Here is a 21,617-nt window from a genome sequence, read left to right on the forward strand (position 1 = left end):
ATGCGCCCTGCGCTTGCAGCATTTTCTGATTTCCAGCATCTGTAGCATTTTGCTTTGGGACCAGAGCCAGACAGCGGACGCCAAGCGTGCGCTATGGCGCGGGATTATTCCCCGCCGCCTTTCAAATAGGGTCTCCAATTGTTTGCTGAAAGGCACAAACACGGCAGACGGAGGGCGTGTACCCGAACCCACAGTTCTTCACGAATGAGGTCATGATGTTGGTGTCCCTTTAAAAGGGAATTCAAGCCATAAACTTCCGGTCCCGTGGTGTGACAGAACGAAACTGGATGGAGTGCAGCTTGTAGCGGCGTTACCAGTTGGCAATGTCTATGAGATAGACGTCGGGATTCATAGTTTAATACTCCCACCATAACTAACGGCAAGCGAAACCAACGCACATCGACCGGAACCAGAGTTTAAACTTTTTGTCCCTTTTTATATATAAAAAGAAGGAAGACGATAGTTCCCTCCACAGTATGCAGAAGTAGCAAATCTAGTGGAAATATCCCAGCATATTCTGAAAATTCATTCTACGACCCGAGAGCACAAGCGCATTGTATCTGGTGATTTCGTTGTCAAACCAGATTTATTTCCTACGCTGCTGGCCGGAGTGTGTGTGTCCGTGGACGGTTGTGTTTTCCTTTCGCCGGAATCCCAGCTTGTCGTGGCTGTTCCCGGCCCAGAGCTACACTGATGAGCGGCGATTGTGGTTCCGCAGCCGACCTGCAGCAGGAACCTCGAGCCACTCGCCCAGCCATCCAGAGATCCGGCGCTGCCCACCGCGACGTCTCTCTACACTTCCCCCTCTCTCCGAATACCTCACCCTCGCAGCACGTCGGTGTAAAGAGATAGACATGGCCTCTCTCAGCCTGGGGCTGAATTTCTCCCGCAAGAAGACCATGGCGAAGAACGCTGCGGTAGAGCGGAAAAACCTCATCACTGTCTGCAGGTAATTCTTGTAGCTGTGGGGAACCTCTTTGTGTGACGTTGGTTACCGTGGTTTATTCCGCTGGGTCTCATTTGGATAACACCTCAAGGATAGAATGTGCCTTGTGTAATCACCTTTCTCATCAGTAGTTATATGCGTATCTGTGTAACTGAAAATAACCACCTTGGGTTATCAGTCCACTGCAGAATATAGTGAGGTTCTTTTCGCAATTTAAGGGTGCACTTTCATTTATGTCACGAGCCATTGTTTTTCTTGGATGCTAAATAGGGGAAGGAGAGAATTTGTACAGACACAGACTATGATTCTCTAATTTGTACTTTTTGTACTCTGTGCTTTGGGGGTATTCGCCTCTGTCGGGTGTACCCAATGCCTTGTCTCTTTTTTGGGGGTGACGGGGACTTTGTGAATTGCACTTAGCTCTCCGATTGCAGTCACTGTGAGTCGGACAGTCGCGTCAGTAAAGACGAACCAATCACTTTACGCACGGTACCTATAATCTCGATGAATGCGAACCGAACGGAGTGGTCGTCAGATGCGGGATATCAGAGATAATTATTTGTTCACAACAGGGAATGGGGAGAATTGACTTTCTAATTTAAACAAACACAATCAGATTCATTGTTAGAATTGAATGCTGTCTGTATTTGACTTTAATACAGTGCAGTATCTAGGGGTGCCTATTCCAGTTACAACGGATTCGCACAGAAATCAGTTACAACTGTTAATCGAGGAGTTAAATACTGAATTCATAATTTTATCTACGACACATTTCGTCCTAGTTCTGCGTGATTTTCCAGCTGAGGGGGGAGGAGGAGAGTGACGTTGCCGTGGCTTTGTGGCTGTTATTGTAAAGTTACTTCTCGGGGAATCGGGCGAATTATCCTGTACCGCTGGATCACAGCCGACCTCTGCACACTGTCCTTAGCTGGTTGCAAGCTGAGGGCGGACAGCTCCCGGTGGAACACTGCATGCTGACGAGCTGCCCTTCCAGAACCCGCTGTACGGCTCCAGTCGCCGCAGCTCCTTTCTGTTACGAATTTATTTATGCGGTCAATTTATTTCACGCGGCTCCGTACGTTTCGCACGAAAAGAAAATGACTAATGATTTTCTCAGTATTTAGTCGGCTTATTTTGGGGATTAATAATAATACTTTCTAAATTGAAAAGCGACCTAGTTACGTATTCTGCTGAGAGGAACGATTGAAATGCTGCCGTTTCCCTCCATTTTTAAACCTCTCCAATCAGGCTTCCATCCCGCCACAACATTAAATAGGTCAGAAATAAATTATTCAGAGACACACAAAAAGTGCCGTCCACTGCCTGACCTGCTGGCTTCCTCCACATTTTCTATTTGTATTGCTCCATTCCAGCATCTGCAGTCTTTCTGGTCCGAAATAATCCAAAGATAAAGCTGGCAATGAGCACGGTTCTCCCCTGAGCGTGCAGATCGCTCTGCGGTTCCGCTGAATCGCACCATTCCGCTCGTTGCTGCTCATCCACAGACAGACGTTTTCCAGCAGCATTTAGTCACACCGAGATCCCTCCTCCCGCATCTTTGCTCTAGAGTGACTCTTTGACTTGCCCTATCTACTTGGACCATCAAACGCTCATCTGTACGACTCACACTTGCCAGCACTTGCCCCATAGCGCTCTCTGCCTCGGCGATTCAAGTATTCTTCCAGGTACTTAAATGTTGTGAACCTCTGTCTCCATCATCCATTTGGGAAATTCCAAATTGCACCCACTCTCTGCGAATTTCTCTCTTATCTCCTCTAAGCCTTCGAAACCTATGTTCTTGCATATTATAAACACAAGAGATCCTGCAGATACTGGAAATCCAGAGCGACACACACAAAATGCTGGAGGAACTCAGGGGGTCAGGCAGCATCTATGGAAATGAATAAACAGTCCATGTTTTGGGCGAGAGCCTTCATCAAGACTGGAAAGGAAGGGGGAAGAATCCAGAATAGGAAGGTGGGAGAGGGGAGAAGAAGGACGAGCTAGAAGATGATGGGTGAATGTTGGCAGGTGGGTATGGGGGATAAAGTAGAAAGCTGGTATTCAGTTTAGGTAGTCTCTGACTTGATGGCATGAACATTGACTTTTTTTTCCAACCTCTGGTAATTTCCCCCCTCCTCTCTTCATTTCCCCAAACTGGTCTCTAACTTCTCCTTACCTGCCAATCACCTCCCCTGTACCTCTCCTCCTTCCCTTCTTCCCATGATCCACTCTCCTCTCCCGTCAGATTCTTTCTCTTCCAGCCCTTTGTCTTTTCCACTTATTACCTCCCAGTTTCATATTTCATTCCCTTCCCCCCTCTCCCCCACCCACCTGGCTTCACCTGTCACCTAGTTTGTCCCCCACTTCCTTATTCTGGCCTCCCTCCTTCTTTTCTAGTCCTGATGAAAGGTCTCAGCCTGAAATGCCAACCCTTGCATATTAGCAACCCAGTCTATTTTTGGTGACTTCCTGTTCCTCCTCTTACATGCTGTCTATCAGGAAGATCATATATCAACATTACCACAGTGTGTATTTGTATGCTGATGATGTCTAACCCCAGATCTCTGTCTCTTCTTTCAATGTCTTGTACTTCACACTGCCAGTTCTGATGGAACTGCAATGTGTCACAGTTGAGCTCTGGGAATATTGAAGTCACTGAATTTGATGTGCTTTTGACCTTGTCTCAAATTCTATTTTCTCACCCATAACCTTGTTACCTCTGCAGCAACCGTTCATAGCATTTGTATCTAATTTAATTGAACAGTGGTCTTGATTGCATGATCTATCACAGTGAGTATCGTCACCTCCCAAAGTTTCACCTTGTCTGGCATGGAAGTTTTCCACAATGGATATCTCATCTTTGGACTTGATATTGCTGGTACTCTCCTGGATTGCTTTCATATGGGATTATTATAAACCATAAGCCAGCAAGCAAAGTAGCTGACAATTCTAAAGTCTCATTTAGCTAGTACAGACTAGAAACTTCCCTGATTTTGTCTTTCATCTTAGCTAAATTAGCTGATCCTAACAGAACAGTGGCATGAGGTTTACTCCTGGCATCAAGTATAACAGGTTTTCTTTTTTTTTGTTAATCATTATTCAGTGACTAACACTGGAATCTGTAGATGTTGCATGTAGGGGTGGGGAGGGTAGGAAGAAAATCCGCCTTTCCCCTGAACAGCCAAGTGAAGGAATGGTAGATGAGCAGCAGAATGCAATGGAGCGTAACTCTTAGTACAGGTCGATCTTCACTAATCTGACTACCTGTAATCTGGTTCCTTCGATAATCCGGCACTGATTATGCTTAATGTGATCCTTCTGTAATTCAGCATTTTCACTAATCCGGCACTCCTCAGGTCCCAATGGTGCCGGATTAGTGAAGGTCGACCTGTATAAGGAGTAGTCCACTGAACCCTACCTGCCTTTCTAAGAGCCCATTGCTGATCTGTGGCCCAACTCTCTCCATACTTAGGATGCCCCTTTAGAACAGAAATGATGAAGAATTTCTTTAGCAAGAAGGTGGTGTTGAATCTGTGGAATTTATTGTCACAGATGGCAATGGAGGCCAAGTTATTAGATATATTTAAAGTGGTTGATAGATTCTTGATTATTAAGGACATCAAAGGGAGAAGGCAGGAGAATGGGGTTGAGGGGAAAATAAATCAGCTATGATCAAATGGTAAAGCAGATTCAATTGGCCAAATTGCCTACTTCTGCTCCTATCTCTTGTGGTGTATACTTTTTCCCTTACTACTTAATGACTTTGCGACTTTAGCATCAATAAACATTCACAGAAGGAAGTTTCAACTTTCTATTATCATAAGAACATAAGAAATAGGAGCAGGAATAGGCCATATGGCCCTTCAAGCCTGCCCACCATTCAATAAGATCATGACTGATCTGTCTGTAAACTCAGCTCCATTTACCTGCCTTTTCTCGGTAACCCTTAATTCCCCTACTATGTAAAAATCTATCTAACTGTATCTTAAGTATAACCATATAACAATTACGGCATGGAAACAGGCCATCTTGGCCCTTCTAGTCTGTGCCGAACTCTTACTCTCACTAATACTCTCATATTGTTGTGTGCCTTTACCAAACCTCCCCTCATTCTCCTGAACTACAGGGAATAAAGTGTTAATTCATTCAATCTTTCACTATAATTCAAGCCCTCAAGTTCTGAAAACATGCCTGTAAATTTTCTCTGTACTCTTTCAATATTCTTGATATCTTCTCTGTAGGTACGTGAACAGAACTTCATACAATACTCCAAATTTAGTCTCACCGATGTCTTATAAACTTCAACATAACATCCCAAGCCCTGTACTCAATACTTTGATTTGTGAAGGCCATTAGCCGAAAGCTTTCTTTACAACCCTATCTACCTGTGATGTCAGTTTCAAGGAATTATGTATGTGTGGTTTCTGATCCCTCTGTTCTACTGCACTCAGTGCCTTACTGTGTAAATCCTACTCTAGTTTGTCCTCCCAAAGTGCAACATCTCACACTTATCTGCCTTAAATTCCATCTGCTATTTTTCAGCCCATTTTTCCAGCTGGTCCAAACCCCACTGCAAGCTTTGATAAACGTAGGACCATACGACATAGGAGTGGAATTGCGCCCCTCGACCCATCAAGTCTGCTCCACCATTCCATCATGGCTGATCCAATATCTCTCTCAACCCCATTCTCCTCCTCTCTCCCTTTAATACTCAACATGCTTACCAATCAATAAATTGAGTGAAGAAGCCTCAACTGCTTCCCTGGGCAGAGAATTCCACAGATTCACTACTCTCTGGAGAAAAACAGTTTCTCCTCATCTCCATCCTAAATCTTCTCCCCTGAATCTTGAGGCAGTGTCCCCTAGTTCTAGTCTCACCTACCAATGGAAACAATTTTCCTACTTCTATCTTATCTGTCCTTTTCAAAATTTTGTATGTTTCTATAAGATCCCTTCTCATTCTTCTGAATTCCAGAGAGTATAGTCCCAGGTGACTCAATCACTCCTCATAGATTAATCCCTTCATCCCTGGAATCAACCTGGTGAACCTCCTCTGCACTGCCTCCAAAGCCAGTATATCCTTCCTCAAGTATGGAGACCAGAACTGCACACAGTACTCCGGGTGCGGCCTCACCAGTACCCTGTATAGTTGCAGCGTGACCTCCCCGCTCTTGAATTCAATCCCTCTAGCAATGAAAGCCAACATTCAGTTTGCCTTCTTAATAACCTGTTGTACCTACAAGCCAACTTTTTGCGATTCATGAATAAGCACTCCCAAGTCCTTCTGCAGAACAGCATGTTGCAATCTTTCACCATTTAAATAATAATCTGCTCTTCTATTATTCCTTCCACAGTGGATGATCTCGCACTTACCAACGTTGTATTCCATCTGCCAGACCTTGACCCATTCACTTAACCTATCTATATCCCTCTGCAGACTCTCCACATCCTCTGTACAATTTGCTTTTCCACTCAGTTTAGTGTCATCAGCAATTTTTGTGACGCTACACTCAGTCCCCTCTTCCAAATCATCAATATAAATGGTAAACAGCTGCGGGCCCAGCACCGACCCCTGTGGCACCCCACTCACCACTGACTGCCAACCGGAGAAACACGCATTTATACCAACTCTCTGCCTTCTATTGGTTAACCAATCCACTATCCTTGCCAATACACTTACTCCAACTCCATGCATCCGTATCTTATTTATAAGTCTCTTGTGCAGCATCTTATGCAACACCTTCTGGAAATCCAAGTATACAACATTCACCTGTTCCCCTCTATCCACTGCACTCATTATGTCCTCAAAGAACTCCAGTAAGTTTGTCAAACAGGACCTGCCCTTTCTGAATCAATGCTATGTCTATCTAATGGAACCACTCCTTTCTAAATGTTTCGCTGTTTCCTCCTTAATGACAGCTTCAAGCATTTTCCTGACTACAGATGTTAAGCTAACTGGCCTATAGTTGCCCATCTTTTGCCTACATCCTTTTCTTAAAAAGTGGTGTGACGTTTGCTGTCTTCCAATTCGCCGGGACCTGCCCAGAGTCTAGAGAATTTTGGTAAATGATTACCAACGCTTCTATTCTAACCTCCGCTAATTCCCTCAGCACCTTTCAATTCCCGAATGCCTGACTCTGTTCTGTAGACTACCCCTGGCTCCAGCCTCAATGGTAAGCTTCTGTCTGTGCTATTGGTTCCCTTTTTAAAAAAAAAATCGAATAGTTTCTCAATTAACTTCCTAGGAATATATACTTCACCTCTGTAATTCCTTTGGTAGCCTTGTGCAACCACTTAAATACGCTATAAAGTCTGCCCACTCGTGGTAAATTGGTTTATTATTGTCACATGTTCTGAGGTACAGTGGAATAACGAGTTTTCTTGCCATCCACAAGATTGTTTCAATACAACAGTGCACTGAGCAAACAATAACAGAATGCAGAATAGAGCACAGTTACAAAGGAAGTGCAAGCAGAGAATAAGGTGCAACACCATAATGAGATAGATTGAGGTCAATAGTTCATCTTACTGTGTAGGGAAACACTTAATAGATTTATAATAGCAGGATAGAAGCTGACCGTGATGTGTGCTCTCAGGCTTCTTATTATATCTCCTTCCTGATAGGAGGATGGAGAAGAGAGACCGACGAGGGTGAAATGGGTTTTGGTTATGTTGGTTGCTCTACTGAGGCAGCAAAGAAAGTATGAACGGAATCCATGCAGAGGAAGTTGGTTTTGTGCAGAGCTGTGTCCACACTTCCAGTTTCTTGCAATCGTGGGCAGAGCAGTTACCATACCAAGATGTGATGCCTCTACATGAGATGCTCTCCATTTAGAGGCTAAAGGAGAGATGTCACATTTCTTTAGCCTCCTGAGGAAGTAAAGACACTGGTGAGCTTTCCAAGCCATGATATCTGTGTTTCTGGATCAGGAAGTGCTATGAGCTACAGGTATTATAGTAGAATCTGGCCACACAATCGTGAGTGTGTCGGGAGTAGAGTAAGGGGACGGGTCCACATCTTTGTGGGGCATCAGTGTTGAGAAAAATCATGGTAGAGGTGTTGCTGTCTATCTTTACTGATCACAATCTGTTCATCACGAAGTTAAGGATCAGTTTGCAAAGGGCGTGGCTGAGTCATAGGTTGAGGAGCTTTGAGATGAGCTGGTTTGGAATTATAGCATTGAAAGTGGAGTTGTAGTCAATAAACAATAGTCTAATGTAGGGTTCTTCCTCCTGCTAATTCTCCCAAAGTTAAAATATTCCTCCCCTAGTAGGACTAAACTCTACTGACCAAATGGGCTTTATCATACAATGGTCTAAAACTCTACTCCTTACTAGATAACACAAATCTACTAATATCCTTGCTTTTAAACTGACTAATTCTGCCTCTGACATTGACATCCAAATTACCAGTAAAGATCCTAGCAACAAATGTTATTAGCTTTTTGCTCTTGTTGCTCCTATACCAACTAAACTGATTCATCCACATGATGTTGATGAATGTCTTCAAGGGGAGGAAAATGTGAATCTTATCTGTCTGAGGAAGTCCCGAATTGTAGAATTGGCTCCAATTAGGATTACCTTACCTCCTAACAATACCTATCAGTCATAATTTGTACCTAGATATTCATATGATACCCTGCACCTGGTCACATAATCTCAGAAACCAGGTTACCTCTCACTCACAGCTATTCAACCGTTATTGTAAGTTGATCCTTAAGAGTCCAAGAGTCATTCGTAAATTCTATGTTGTACTCCCTTTGAGGCTAAACTGTATTTCTTACAATGTATACAATCCAGAATTGCTCACATAACTCTGTAATGTATCAGCACATTCAAAAATGAGGGGAGTAGAAAAGGTCTTTATCTTATCCATGGAAGTACAGAATTGGAAGAAAATCTTTTATTTATTTTGAAGTGTTGTTTCACAATGAAATAAGGTGTTGAGTTGCCCCACCCATTCTCACTTTTTTAAAAGCTGCTGTTTGTATCACAGGAATTAAGCAAGAAAGGAACTGGGAAGTAAGAAAGAGTAATATGCTTAAGTTTAATCGCAATGGTGGCAAATATTGCCTAATCTTTTAGGATTTAATTATAATGCAAAACAAGTTATTATTTTACAAAGCACTGCAGTTGTTCTTATTGCTCCATTAATGTATGGCCAGGTGGCAATGAGGACACTATAAATAGGCAGTTGTCATCTTCTGCAAAGTAACTGAAATAATTGCTGTGTCAAAAATCTGCTTCACTGGATTGATTGCTTTGGTTACCCAGCTTAATCATGTGATGGTCATTATCTCAGTTAGGTAAATATAGACAGATTGCATCATGTAATTTATCTGAACTGAGAAGTGACTCTGGTGGTAATGTTTTTGCAATCCAAACATTATTGAAACTTGCTGAGTTGATAACAAGAATCTTGAGAAATGTTCACAGGTGGTAGGGGAGGAGTTGCATTAAGGCTTTTCTCTGTAATAGGTATTCTCTAGATCCTGCTTATCTGTAGGTACATTAATTCAGTCTACTTACTTTGTCTGGAATCTCAGTGCATGTCTGTGTCCTTCAGAGCTGCAAGTACTTGCATCCATGAATTGAATTTTAAGATAACCAAAGGACTCAGCAGTCTTCTGCATCCAGATGTGACAAAATTATTATCAAATCACATGTGGACAGTAGTCAGAAAGGTAGGCTTTGAGGAGAAGTGAAGGGTAGAAAGATATTCAGATTTAGGGAGGAAAATCCAGAACTTGTGGCCTAAAGGAATGGCCATCAAAGCCAACATGAAGGACTTACACTTGCATAAGGTGCAGAGTTGAAGAATAGAGCTATTGTAGATTGGTTGAGCTTAGAGAAATACATAGGAGCAAGGTTATGAAATTTTCATGTAAGCATTCAATATTTTGAACAATTTTAATTGTCAGAATTTCACTTGAAACAATCACTTTTGTTAAAGTACACAAAATGCTGGAGGAACTCATCAAGTCAGGCAGGCATCTTGATAAAATATAGATTTAATATGAATTTACAAGCTACACTGATACAGGCTTTAACTCATCTGTGGTTAATTGGGTTTTGTGTCCTATTAGTACATAAAACCTCCTCTACTCATTATGTTCAGTTATAATTAAATGGCTTAGCTGTGTAGCTTAGTGACTACAAGAAAATGTTACATGCATGCATTTTTATTTTAGATTATTCAATTTTGCACCTCGGTGTAATATAGCATGGAATTAAAATGTACTTCTGATCTCCTGATTTCTCTGCCCCCTTCGTAGTTTTCTCCTCATAGTCTTGGGGATTTTTTTTATTTTATTCTTCACAGAAGATGAAGCAAGTACAGAACTAGAAGAGGAGGTCATTCACTCCTCTGAACTGTTACATCAGAGCTAACCTGTTAATTCTGTTTGCTAACTATTGAACAATATCCCTTGGACTTTGCTTAATAGTTTTGTTCTTCCCTAGTGCTAAAAATGCCAATTGAACTAACATCCCCATCTTTTTGGGAAGATAATTATGGGGCAGCATGATGGCATAGTGGTTAGCGCCATCACTTTACAGTGCCAGTGCTCGCTGATCGGCGTTTGACTCCCGCTGCTATCTGTATAGACTTTGAATGTTTGCTCTGTAACCATGGATCTCAGATTTCCATCAGTTGTTCATGCATTTTCTAATTTGGCTCACTTTTCAGGTCATGGGTATATTGCCTTTTAAGCTCAAGAAAATAAAAACCTCCTTCATTATTTTTAAAACTCCTTCTCAGTATGTGAGAGGGGTTGACATTTGATTGTTCGTCATAGGCTTTGTAAGTGCAGAAGTAAGCTATCTGGTACTTTGAGCCAGGTCCACCATTCAGTGATATCATGAAAAAAAACATGATACAATACAAATTCAAAATGCTGGTGGAACACAGCAGGCCAGGCAGCATCTATAGGAAGAGGTACAGTCGACGTTTGGGGCTGAGACCCTTCATCAGGACTAACTGAAAGAAGAGATAGTATAACCCTCCCCCACCTTCTTTATAGGGCCTCTGCCCCTTCCCTCTTCAGTCCTGACGAAGGGTTCCGGCCCCAAACGTCGACGCATTGTTTCCACGGAGGCTACCCGACTTGCTGAGTTCCTCCAGCGTGTTGTGAATGTTGCTTTGATCCCAGCATCTGCAGATTATTTTGTGTTTATAGTAAGAGACTTAAAAGTGGGAGGGGGAGGGGGAGATTCAAAATGATAGGAGAAGACAGGAGGGGGAGGGATGAAGCTACCGTCCCATGATTCTCCCTCTTCTCCAGCTCTGTATTTCTTTTGCCAATCAACTTTCCAGCTCTTGGCTTCATCCCTCCCCCTCCTGTCTTCTCCTATCATTTCGGAGCTCCCCCTTCCCCTCCCCCTTTCAAATCCCTTACTATCTCTTCTTTCAGTTGGTCCTGACGAAGGGTCTCGGCCTGAAACGTCGACTGTACCTCTTCCTATAGATGCTGCCTGGCCTGCTGCATTCCACCAGCATTTTGTGTGTGTTGCTTGAATTTCCAGCATCTGCAGATTTTCTCGTGTTTACAATACAAATTTCACAGTTTCCTCCTTTACCCTGACTCCTTTGTTATTTTGGCAGGACTCAGTGTCTTCATCCAAATCAGTGATTCCAACATAGAACCCTATAGCTTCCCAATTGTTACATGTCAATTCAAAAATGATTTGCTAATTTTGACTTTATTATTGAATGCTTTCTGAAAATCTACACACAATATTATAGTTTTCAGTTTCCCTTCATCCACCTGTTTGTTATGTCTCTAACAAAATTGTTAGACACAAGTTCCCCTTCATAAAGCTTCACTTGATTGTGTTATTGTTTTGTAAGAGCTCTGTTATAGCCTTTGGATTACAATAATTGATTCTAGAATTTCCCAGTAGCAGTTGGCCTGCAATTTCTTAGTTTTCCCTCCCCCATTTCTTGTATATTGGTGCTTTCCCTTCCAGGATCTAGGGAATGTTCATAGATCACAACCATTGTGTCTACTATCACTGTAGCCACTTCCATTAAGACCATACAACATGGACCATCAGGTTTGAGAACTGTGTTATATGTTTGGGCTGAATAGTTTCCCTAGTATATTTAGGGAAAGATATAATTTTAAATTCATCCATCCCTACAGTACTTTAATCTATTATTATTATTGTGAGATTCTTAATGTCTTCTCCCAAGAAGATTGATCCAATGTAATTATTTTGCATGCCTGCAATTACTCAGTTCTATATTACCTATCAAATGGACCAATGTTTTCTGTCTTGTCTCTTCCTTTTTGCAATGAAGTTATATTGTTTTTCATATTTCTTTGTTGATCTTCATGCTCTCACTCCTCCCTTTTAATTTTTAGTTGTGCTCAGCTAGCTTCTAAGAGTTTCCCAATCCTTGGGCCTACCACCACTCTTTGTAACTTCTTGTTCAGTTTCTTTTAGCTTGGGTCCACCAGAACTACTTCAGCTGGCCACAAACGATAATCCTTTCCTATAGCCTTTATTTCTTATTGACATAGATACTTTATTGATCCCAAAGGAAATTATAATGTCACAGTAGCATTACAGGTGCACAGACATGCAAGTATGCAAATATTAGAAGAAAAGTAAGAAAGAGTAAAAAAAAAAAGTTACCTCAAGCAAACTAACTGGAGGGGGGTCATCACTTCCCCGCTGATGGGTTGACTCATTATAAAGCCTGATGGCCGAAGGTAAGAATAACCTTGTATAGCGCTCTTTGAAGCGACGCAGTTGTCTTAGTCTGTCACTGAAAGTGCTCCTCTCTTCAGCCAAGGTGGCATGCAGAGGGTGAAAAACATTGTCCAGAATTGCCAGGATTTTCCAGATTTTCTTTGTTCTACCACTGCCTCCAGTGTGTCCTGTTTGATTCCTATAACAGAGCCAGCCCTTCTAATCAGTTTATTTAGTCTTTTGGCATCACCTGTGTTGGTACCATTGCCCCAGCACACCGCTGCATAGAAGCTGGCGACAACAGATTGTTAAAACCTGTGAAGGAGAAACCTGCATACTCCAAAGGACCTCAGTCTCCTCAGGAAACGGGTGACTCTGGCCTTTCTTGTACACAGCCTCTGTGTTGGTGCTGCTCTCAAGTCTGTTATCCAGGTACGTCCCCAGGTACTTGTAGGCCCTCAGCACATCCATGTCCTCTCTATCAATAGCAACAGGGAGCTGTGCAGGCTTAGTCTTCCTAAAGTCCATCACCATCCCCTTTGTCTGACTGATGTTAAGCTGTAAATGATACAGCTTGCACCACTCGACATGAAATATATTTCCTCAAATATCTGTGACTGATCTACCATTCAACCATTTAATTCTATTTTCCCAGTTACTTCAGCAAACTGTTCTTTACTTAAGTTTAGTACACTAGCTTGGATGTAAATTTTTGACCTCCTGGGCAGCTGAACTTGATCTCTGTTCTGTTGTGGAACATGGAATCGGATGGGTTAAGGCCAGGCTTGTTATTTATATGAAAGGTTTTATATTTTGTCTGACTCCCACATTCCTCAGATTGTTTACTGGAAGCTACTGAATAACTGGTTTAGCTATCTAACGATCAGAATATTGTACATATCTGCATAACTCAACTAAAGATTGAAGATTAGCTTTATTTGTCACGTGTACATCAAAACATCATACCCGCTACAGTGCTGACCGGCAGCCTCTAGTTCTAGTCACACCCATCCTCAGCGGACAAAGCCTTACTTGCATGTACAATGTCTATACCCCATCCTGTGATGGTGCTGGAAGCATCACGCCGAGTGGCATCTGCCGTGAAATTTGTGGTTTTGTGGCTGCAGTACAGTGCAATACATAAACTAAATTGTAATCAGAAATATATAAATAGTACAAAAAGAAAGCAAAAGAAAATAGTGAGGTAGTGTTTATGGATTGTTTCGTTGTCCATTCAGAAACCTGATGGCAGACAAATTGACGCTCTGAATTAATCACTGTTCTTCACATTTCCAGCATTCCAGTACCTGTATAAACTGCATATGGTTGAGCATGTGATTGAGGTCTGAAAACCCAATGCTTCAGATCGGGGTATTCATCAATTGCTCTTTTGCATTGGAAGGACTACTGAATATTCAACAGACCCCCAATACATGCCAACTACACCCATGATACAACTGGTTATTCACAAGAGGATGAGGGGCAGAAGAGGAGGGGGAAAGGAGTTCATGCCCAGCCTAGTCCTAGAGAATATCTGAAAACCAGAGAATTGCATTACTCCGAGCATAGTAGTCAGAGTGCCTGCCATAAAGCTAATAGATGCCAGGAAAGTGGCAGCAAAGAAAACAAAGCTGGCTTTATTGACTAGTGACAGCATCATCAGTTATTCCTTCCAAAAAGAACAGTCCCATTATTGTGAAAAATCTATTTCATCATTAAATATCATACACAAAATGCTAGAGGAACTCAGCAGGTCAGGTGGTATCTATTGGAAAGGAATAAAGAGTGGTGAGTCATTTTGTGGTGACGCCCTTCGTCAGGGCTGAAAAGTTGACTCTCTATTCCTTTCCATAGATGCTACCTTAGCTGCTGAGCTCCTCCAGCATTTTGTGTATATACCTTCAGAATCTTTTGTGTTCATTATTACAAAGTTGCTGGGCCAATACATTTCATCTAGTTCTCATCAGGAGGGTGTGCAGTGTGAATGGACCCCAGGGAGAGGAAAACAGGAGAGCCTGGAGCCAAGAATCAGAGAACAATCTTTCAAATATCTTTGGATATGGAAGCTGTGCCAGACAACGGAAGGACCAGCATTGTACCATAAACTAGCTAATTATAATCAACCTAACACAAGAAAATGGGATCAAGTCTAGACCATCTAGTTCCTCAGTCTTGCCTTGCCATTCGGTAAGAGTATGACTGATCTACTCCAAGCTGACTCCTACCTCCTGTACTTCAACTCCAGAACCATCAATTCCCTGACTATTCAACCTCTACTTTAAATATTTCCAGTGATCCAGCTTCCACAACACTGCTGGAGGATTCCAGAGATTCCCAACCCACTGTGAAATGCCTGCACACTTAGTTTTTAAACTGTTCCCCGTATCAGAGGCAGGCAAACTAGAGAACACACTCTTGGAGTCCTGAGGAAAGGATTTAGAGGATATATATGAGGAGGATCTTCTACCTACTTCACCCAGGGGGTATTTAAGTGGTATCTAGATGAGCGTTTGACTGCCTGGGCATGGGGTATGCTGCAGTTGTTACTGACTTCACTAAAACCTGTGTGGATGAGTGTGTGCCCATGAGAACTTGTTATACATTCCCAAACCATGGATGAGTCATGGAGGTTCATCATCTTCTGAGGACTAGAGCTCTGGCATTTAAGTCTGGTGACTCAGGTTTGTACAAGAAAACTGGGTATGACTTGTGGAGGGCTATTTCAAGAGCTAAGGAACAACTCCGAGCGAGGTTGGAGGTGACATCGGATGCACATCAGCTTTGGCAAGGTCTGCAGGACATTGTTTCCTACAAAGTGAAACCCAATAGCATGAATGGCAGCGATGCTTCACTACCCGATGCACCCAACACCTCCTATACCTGTTTTGAAAGGGCGAATATAACTACAGCTGTGAAAATCCTTGCTGCACCCAATGACCTTGTGATCTCTGTCTCAGGCTGATGCCAGGCTGTCTTTCAAGAGGGTGAACCCTCGCAAGGCAGCAGGCCCCGATGGAGTACCTGGTAAGGCTCGGAAAATTTATGCCAACCAACTGGCGGCCATATTCAAGGACACTTTCAACTTCTCACTGCTACCGTCGAGAGTTCCCATCTCCTCCAAAAAGGCAACAATTATACCAGTGCCCAAGAGGAGTGGTGTGAGCTGCCTTAATGACGATTGTCCAGTAACACATCTACAGTGGTGAAGTGCTTTGAAAGGTTGGTCATGGCTTGAATGAAATCGTGTCTCAGCAAGGACCTGGACCCACTGCAATTTGCCTATCGCCACAATAAGTATACAGCAGACTCAATCTTATTGGCTTCTCACGCAGCCTTCGATCACCTGGACGATACAAACACCTGTATCAGGATGCTGTTCGTTGACTGTAGCTCAGCATTTTACACCATGATTCCCACAGTCTTGATTGACAAGCTCCAGATCCTGGGCCTCTGTACCGCCCTCTGCAATCGGATCCTTAACTTCCTAACCAGACGACCACAATCTGTGCAGATTGGTAATAATATCTCCTCCTCACTGATGATCAACGCAGGTGCACCTCACGGATGTGTGCTTAGCCCACTTCCCTACAACCCTGCACCCAGTGTCAGTAAGACCAAAGAGCTGATTGTGGACTTCAGGAAGGGTAGGACCAGGAAACAAGAGCCAATCCTCAAAGAGGGATCAGAAGTTGAGAGAGTGAGCAATTTCAAGTTCCTGGGTGTCACTATCTCTGAGGATCTAACCTGGACCTAACATAACGATGCAGCTATAAAGAAGGCAAAACACTGACTGTATTTCATTAGGAGTTTGAGGAGATTTGGTTTGTCACCTAAAGCACTCAAACTCTTCAGATATGCCAGGGAGAAAAATTCTGACAAGCTGCATCACCGTCTGGTACGGGGAGAGGGGCGTTACTACACAGGATTGGAAGAAGACGCAGGAAGTTGTAAAATTAGTCAGCTCCATCTTGGCTACTAGCCTCTGTGGTATCCAAGACATCTTCAAGGAGCAGTGCCTCAGAAAGGTGGCATCTATTATTAAGGACCCTCTTCATCCAGGACATGCCTCTTCTCATTGTTACCATCAGGAAGGAGGTACAGAAGCCTGAAGACACACACTCAATGATTCAGGACCAGCTTCTTCCCTTCAGCCATCCAGTTCCTAAATGGATATTGAACCCATGAACACTATCTTACTTGTTTGTTTTTTTGTTATTTCTGTTTTTGCACAATTTTTAATTTATGATATTAAACCTGATTCTGATTCTGGAAGGATTAGTCAGAATTAATATGGAAGGGTGCCCACTGGTTGGCGTGAATGAGTTGGATCAAGTGGCCTGTTTCCCTGCTGTATGATTTGATGAATCTTAAATGAAGTGCATAAAATTATGAGTGGTGTAGATGGAGTCGAGAAGAAGCACCTACTCCCTTCTGCAGAGAAATCAAAAAGTCATAGACTTAAAATAACTGACATTTATAACAATGCTTTGAATTAACAGTAAAGCAAGTAGCAGAGAAGCAATAGTTGATGCATTATTGGATATTTGTAATGTGTTTGGCAAGGTGACAACAAAAGCTGAAATGTGAGTTAACTTGTGGTGGTGGAAGTAATAGAGTAGTGGATGGCAGATTGGCTGACGGTGTATTGGGATAAGAGGTCATTTTCAAGTTAGCAGCTGATGGAGTACTACGAGAAACAGCACTGGCCCTTTGGCTGTTTTCAATATATATTAATAATTCAGTGGTAGGAAGTGACCGGACCTCAGCCAGTTTTTCAGATGACATTCTGTAATGTCGGGGAGAAAGCGAACTGAGCACGATGCCAATTGTTTACAACAACTTTGGTGGGCAAAAAGATGGCATAGCGAAATGTAATGTGGGGAAATGTTAAGTTGTTCATTTTAGAAGACCTAATGATAAATAGATTATTTAAACAGAGAAAGCTTCAGCGCAAGGGTTTGTTATTGTCTTCACACACTAAACACATTGCTAGCATACAGGTGCAGCCAGTACTGTTTTTTTGGGGGTTATTAGGCATCATACACGGGCCAATAAAAAGACATTAGGTTTTAAGCAGAGCCTCCACTGTGGGAGTGGACCAGAGTTAGACTGGAGTGCTTGAAGCTTTAGCTCAAGAAGCTTCAGTGAGCAGAGGCTAAAGTAAGTTCATTTCTCTCTTATTGCACAGTTGGATTATTTGGGATGCCAGGTAGAAAAGTGGAATGCTCCTCTCGTGGGGCGTGGGAAGGCAGAGAGACCTCCAGTATCCCTGATAACCCTCCTGCAAGAAGTATATCCAGCTACAGGTTACAAACCGTGTTTGGGAATTGGAGCTGCAACTCGATGACTTTCTGCTCATTCAATGGATGTATTGACATGTGCTAGTGAGGCTAGAAACAGGAAATGTCTTACATTTTAACATGTGGCTAAGGAGCTGGTACAAGAGGGAGGACTTCAGATTTTGGGATAATTGGGCTCTCTTCCAGAGAAGGTAGAATCTGTGTAGGTAATTCCACCTACACAAACGGTTTGCATCTGAACTGAAGAGGGACCAATGTCCTTGGAAGAAAGTTTGCCTATACTGCTCCAGGATTTTTAAAATGGATTTGCACGTGGGTGGGAATCAAAGTGCCAGGGTAGCTAGTGGAGTGGGTGTGGGGGGGAAAAACTGATGTTAAGCCTACATAGAAAGACAGGAGCCAAATGGCTGAACATGATGGGAACAATATTTGATTTGCGTCTATTTTAATGCAAGGAATTTTGCACGTGTGGCCGATAAATTGAGAGCATAGGTCAGCATGTGGAATTATGATATTGTAGCCATTGGTGATACTTGGTTGCAGGATGGGCAGGACTGGCAGCTTAATGATCCGGGGTTCCATTGTTTAGACATGATAGAGTAGTAGGTATTAAAACAGCAAGGGTTGGCATTACTAGTCAGTCAAAATGTCATAGTACTCAGATAGAACATACTGGAGGGCCCCTCTACTGAGGCTATACCAGTAGAACTGAGGAATAAGGAGAGGATGACCACTTTAATATGATTATGTTATAGATCACCCAATAGTCAGTGGAATTTAGAGGAGCAAACTTTGTAAAGAGCAGAGAGCTGCAAGAAACGAAGTTGAGGTAGTAGGTGATTTTAACTTTTCATAACAAAGGTCAAAATACCTTGAGATTTTTCTCTTTACAGGCAGCCACAAAATAAGAAACCCAGTGGAACTCATTTTAAAATAAAAGACTCAAGCACCCAATGCGCAGAAAAAAAACAAATCCTGCAAACAATAAAAAGTAAGCAAATACTGAAATTCATGGAAGTGAGTCCACAGCCACGAAGCAAGTCATTGCTGCAGCCAATCCAGGAGGCCGTTTGTTGAAGGCCACAGTCTCAGTTCAGTGCAGAGACAAGTAAACCTCTGAACAGCGAGCTGGACACCAGCCCACTCCTCGCTTCCAGCCCTGACATCCTGACCAATCCAATCTGGCCCAGCGCTTAAAGCAGTCAAATAGCAGACTTGGGCCCTGCTGGTTCGATATGCTCGGGGGCCTGGGACCCATGGCCTTGATTCTGCCTGTACCCAGACCTTTCCAATTCAGTCCCATGCTTAAATTGATAAAACATCGACTTGTTCCTCACTTTTGGGCCCGGGTCCTGCTGCCTCGATTTGGCCTGTACACACAACACCGTAACTATTCTACATCTTCAAGATTTCAATACCCACCACAAAAATCCCAGGTCATTCCTTTCAAAAGCTTGACTCTGAAAGGGCAGTTAATGGCAATTGATTGTAGTGATCATTTTTGTGGAAAAGGGCAATTAATAAATTAATTAGTTATTTTTGCTGTCGTCGACTTGTTGCTGTGTTTCACCAGCATCATCTTAAACCAGACTGGGATTCCCATTCTGTACAAGGACTAGATGGGATAGAGTTTGTCAAATGTCTTCTGGAAAGTTTCCATAATCGCAAATAGGGTACGATGTTAGACCTCCTATTAGGAAATGAACATAGCAGGTGAGAAGTGTGTGTAGAGGAAAACTTTGGATCTAGTAATCATAATTTCATTAGTTTCAAAATGATTTTGGAAAAGGATAGGACTGGTCCTCTGATTTGAAATTCTAAAACAGCTCTGGCAGACAACATTAAGGAGAATTCCAAGGACTTCTATAGATGTTTGAAAAAGCAAAAGGATAGAAAGAGACAACATTGGTCCACTTCAAGATCATCTAAGCATGGAGCAGAAAGAACTGGGGTGATGTTGTGTGGATTTTTTTTGTGTGTCTGTCTCCTGAGTAAGTACAGATGCAGAGTATATAGAACTGAGGCGAAACAGCAGTGAAGTCATGGATCATATCAATTTACAGTTTGCTGTCTCGGCACATTAGGGTGGATAAATCCCCTGGCCTGACAAGGCGCCCCCTTGGACAGCTTGGGCAGCTTCTTAGTACAGAAATTGCAGGGGTGATGGCAGAGGTATACACAACACCCATAACCATGGGTGAGATGCCAGAAGGACAGGAGGATAGCTGATGTTGTTCCATTAATCAAGGAAGGCTCTAATGATAAGCCAGGAAATTATGGGCTGGTGAGCCTGGCATCAGTAGTGGGTAAATTTTTGGTATGTATCCAATCTCTTAGAATTGATATTTGGATAGACAGAGCCTGATTAGGGATAGTCAACGTGACTTTGAGTATGGTAAGTTGTGCCTAACAATTCTGATGGAGTCTTTTTTGGGGGTGTTTACCAGGAAAGTTGATGCAGTGGTCATTGGCTACATAGACTTCAGCAAGAATCTTGACAAAGACCCACGTGAGAGGCTGGTCCAGAAGGTTCAGCTGCTTTGCATTTAGGATGGGGTAGTAAATTGTATTCAACATTGGCTTAGTGGAAGAAACCAGAGAATGGTAGCAGATGGTTGCCTATCTGACTGGAGGCCTGTGACTAAAGTGCTACAGGGATTGGGTACTGGGTCTGTTATTGTTTGTCATGAATATTAATGAGTTGTATATTAATGTGGTAAACTGAATTAATACATCTGCGGATGACTCCAGGATTAGGGGCACAGTGGATAGTGAAGATAGCTATCAAAGCATCCAGCAGGATCTGGACCAGCTGGGGGAAAAAAAAGCTGAAAAATAGAAGATGGAATTTAATGCAGGAAAGTATGGGTGTTGCACTTTGGGCGGACAAACCAGGGTAGGATATATAATGAACAGCAGGGCACTAAGGAATGTAGTAGAACAGAGGGATCTGGGAATACAGATACATTTTGCCCTGAAAGTGGCATCACCGGTAGGTAGGTAGGATTGTAAAGAGAGCTTTTGGCACATTGGCCTTCATAATCAATATACTGAGTACAGGAATTGGGATGTTATGTTGTAGCTATGTATGAACTGTTAAGGCCAAGTTTCGGAGTATTGTGTGCAGGAAAGATGTAAATAAGAATGAAAGAAGACAGAAAATTTACGAGGATGTTACCAGAACCTGAGGTCCTGAGATAGAGAGAAATGTAAAATAGATTTGGACTTTTTCCCCTTGGAATGTAGGAAAATGAGGGGAGATATAACAAAGTCATACAAAATTATAAGGAGTGTAGATCGCATAAATGCAAGAAAGGCTTTTTCCACTGGCGATAGAGGGTGATGCAAGTGTGGAATGAGCTGCCAGCAGAAGTGGCGGATGTGGGTTCAAATGTAGCATCGAAGGGAAGTTTGGATGGGAGGTGTATGGTGGACTATGGTCCAGATGGGGATCAATAGGTCTGGGCAGAATAATAGTTCTGTACTGGAGGACTCTAATCACGTGCAGCTTATACAGGGAATGATATGCACTTAACCATTTTATTTTACTCCCAATTTGTTTCCTTTACTACATTTGAATAGTGTCTACTTTGAGTCTATGCTTTGTGTGTCTTTTCAAACTGATTTTTATTTTAGAATGACTGCTAAGTACTTTTATCACAGAATAATTG

At 42.6% G+C, this 21,617-nt stretch overlaps 1 protein-coding gene across 6 annotated transcripts in view; it reads left to right on the forward strand.

The window, feature by feature from the left end:
* Nucleotides 1-269: 269 nt before the first annotated feature.
* rundc3b (RUN domain containing 3b) overlaps nt 270-21,617 on the forward strand; it is a 96,533-nt gene continuing 75,185 nt past the window's right edge. For 5 of the 6 annotated variants that reach the window (XM_072253760.1, XM_072253761.1, XM_072253764.1 and 2 more), the window contains exon 1: nt 270-949. In XM_072253760.1, the coding sequence (XP_072109861.1) occupies nt 855-949 (95 nt within the window). In that variant the 5' untranslated portion in view covers nt 270-854. The remainder of the gene's footprint in view (nt 950-21,617) is intronic. The other variant, XM_072253765.1, reaches the window with a different exon arrangement.

Source organism: Mobula birostris, chromosome 3 (assembly GCF_030028105.1).
Source record: "Mobula birostris isolate sMobBir1 chromosome 3, sMobBir1.hap1, whole genome shotgun sequence".
Taxonomy (NCBI): Eukaryota; Metazoa; Chordata; class Chondrichthyes; order Myliobatiformes; family Myliobatidae; genus Mobula; species Mobula birostris.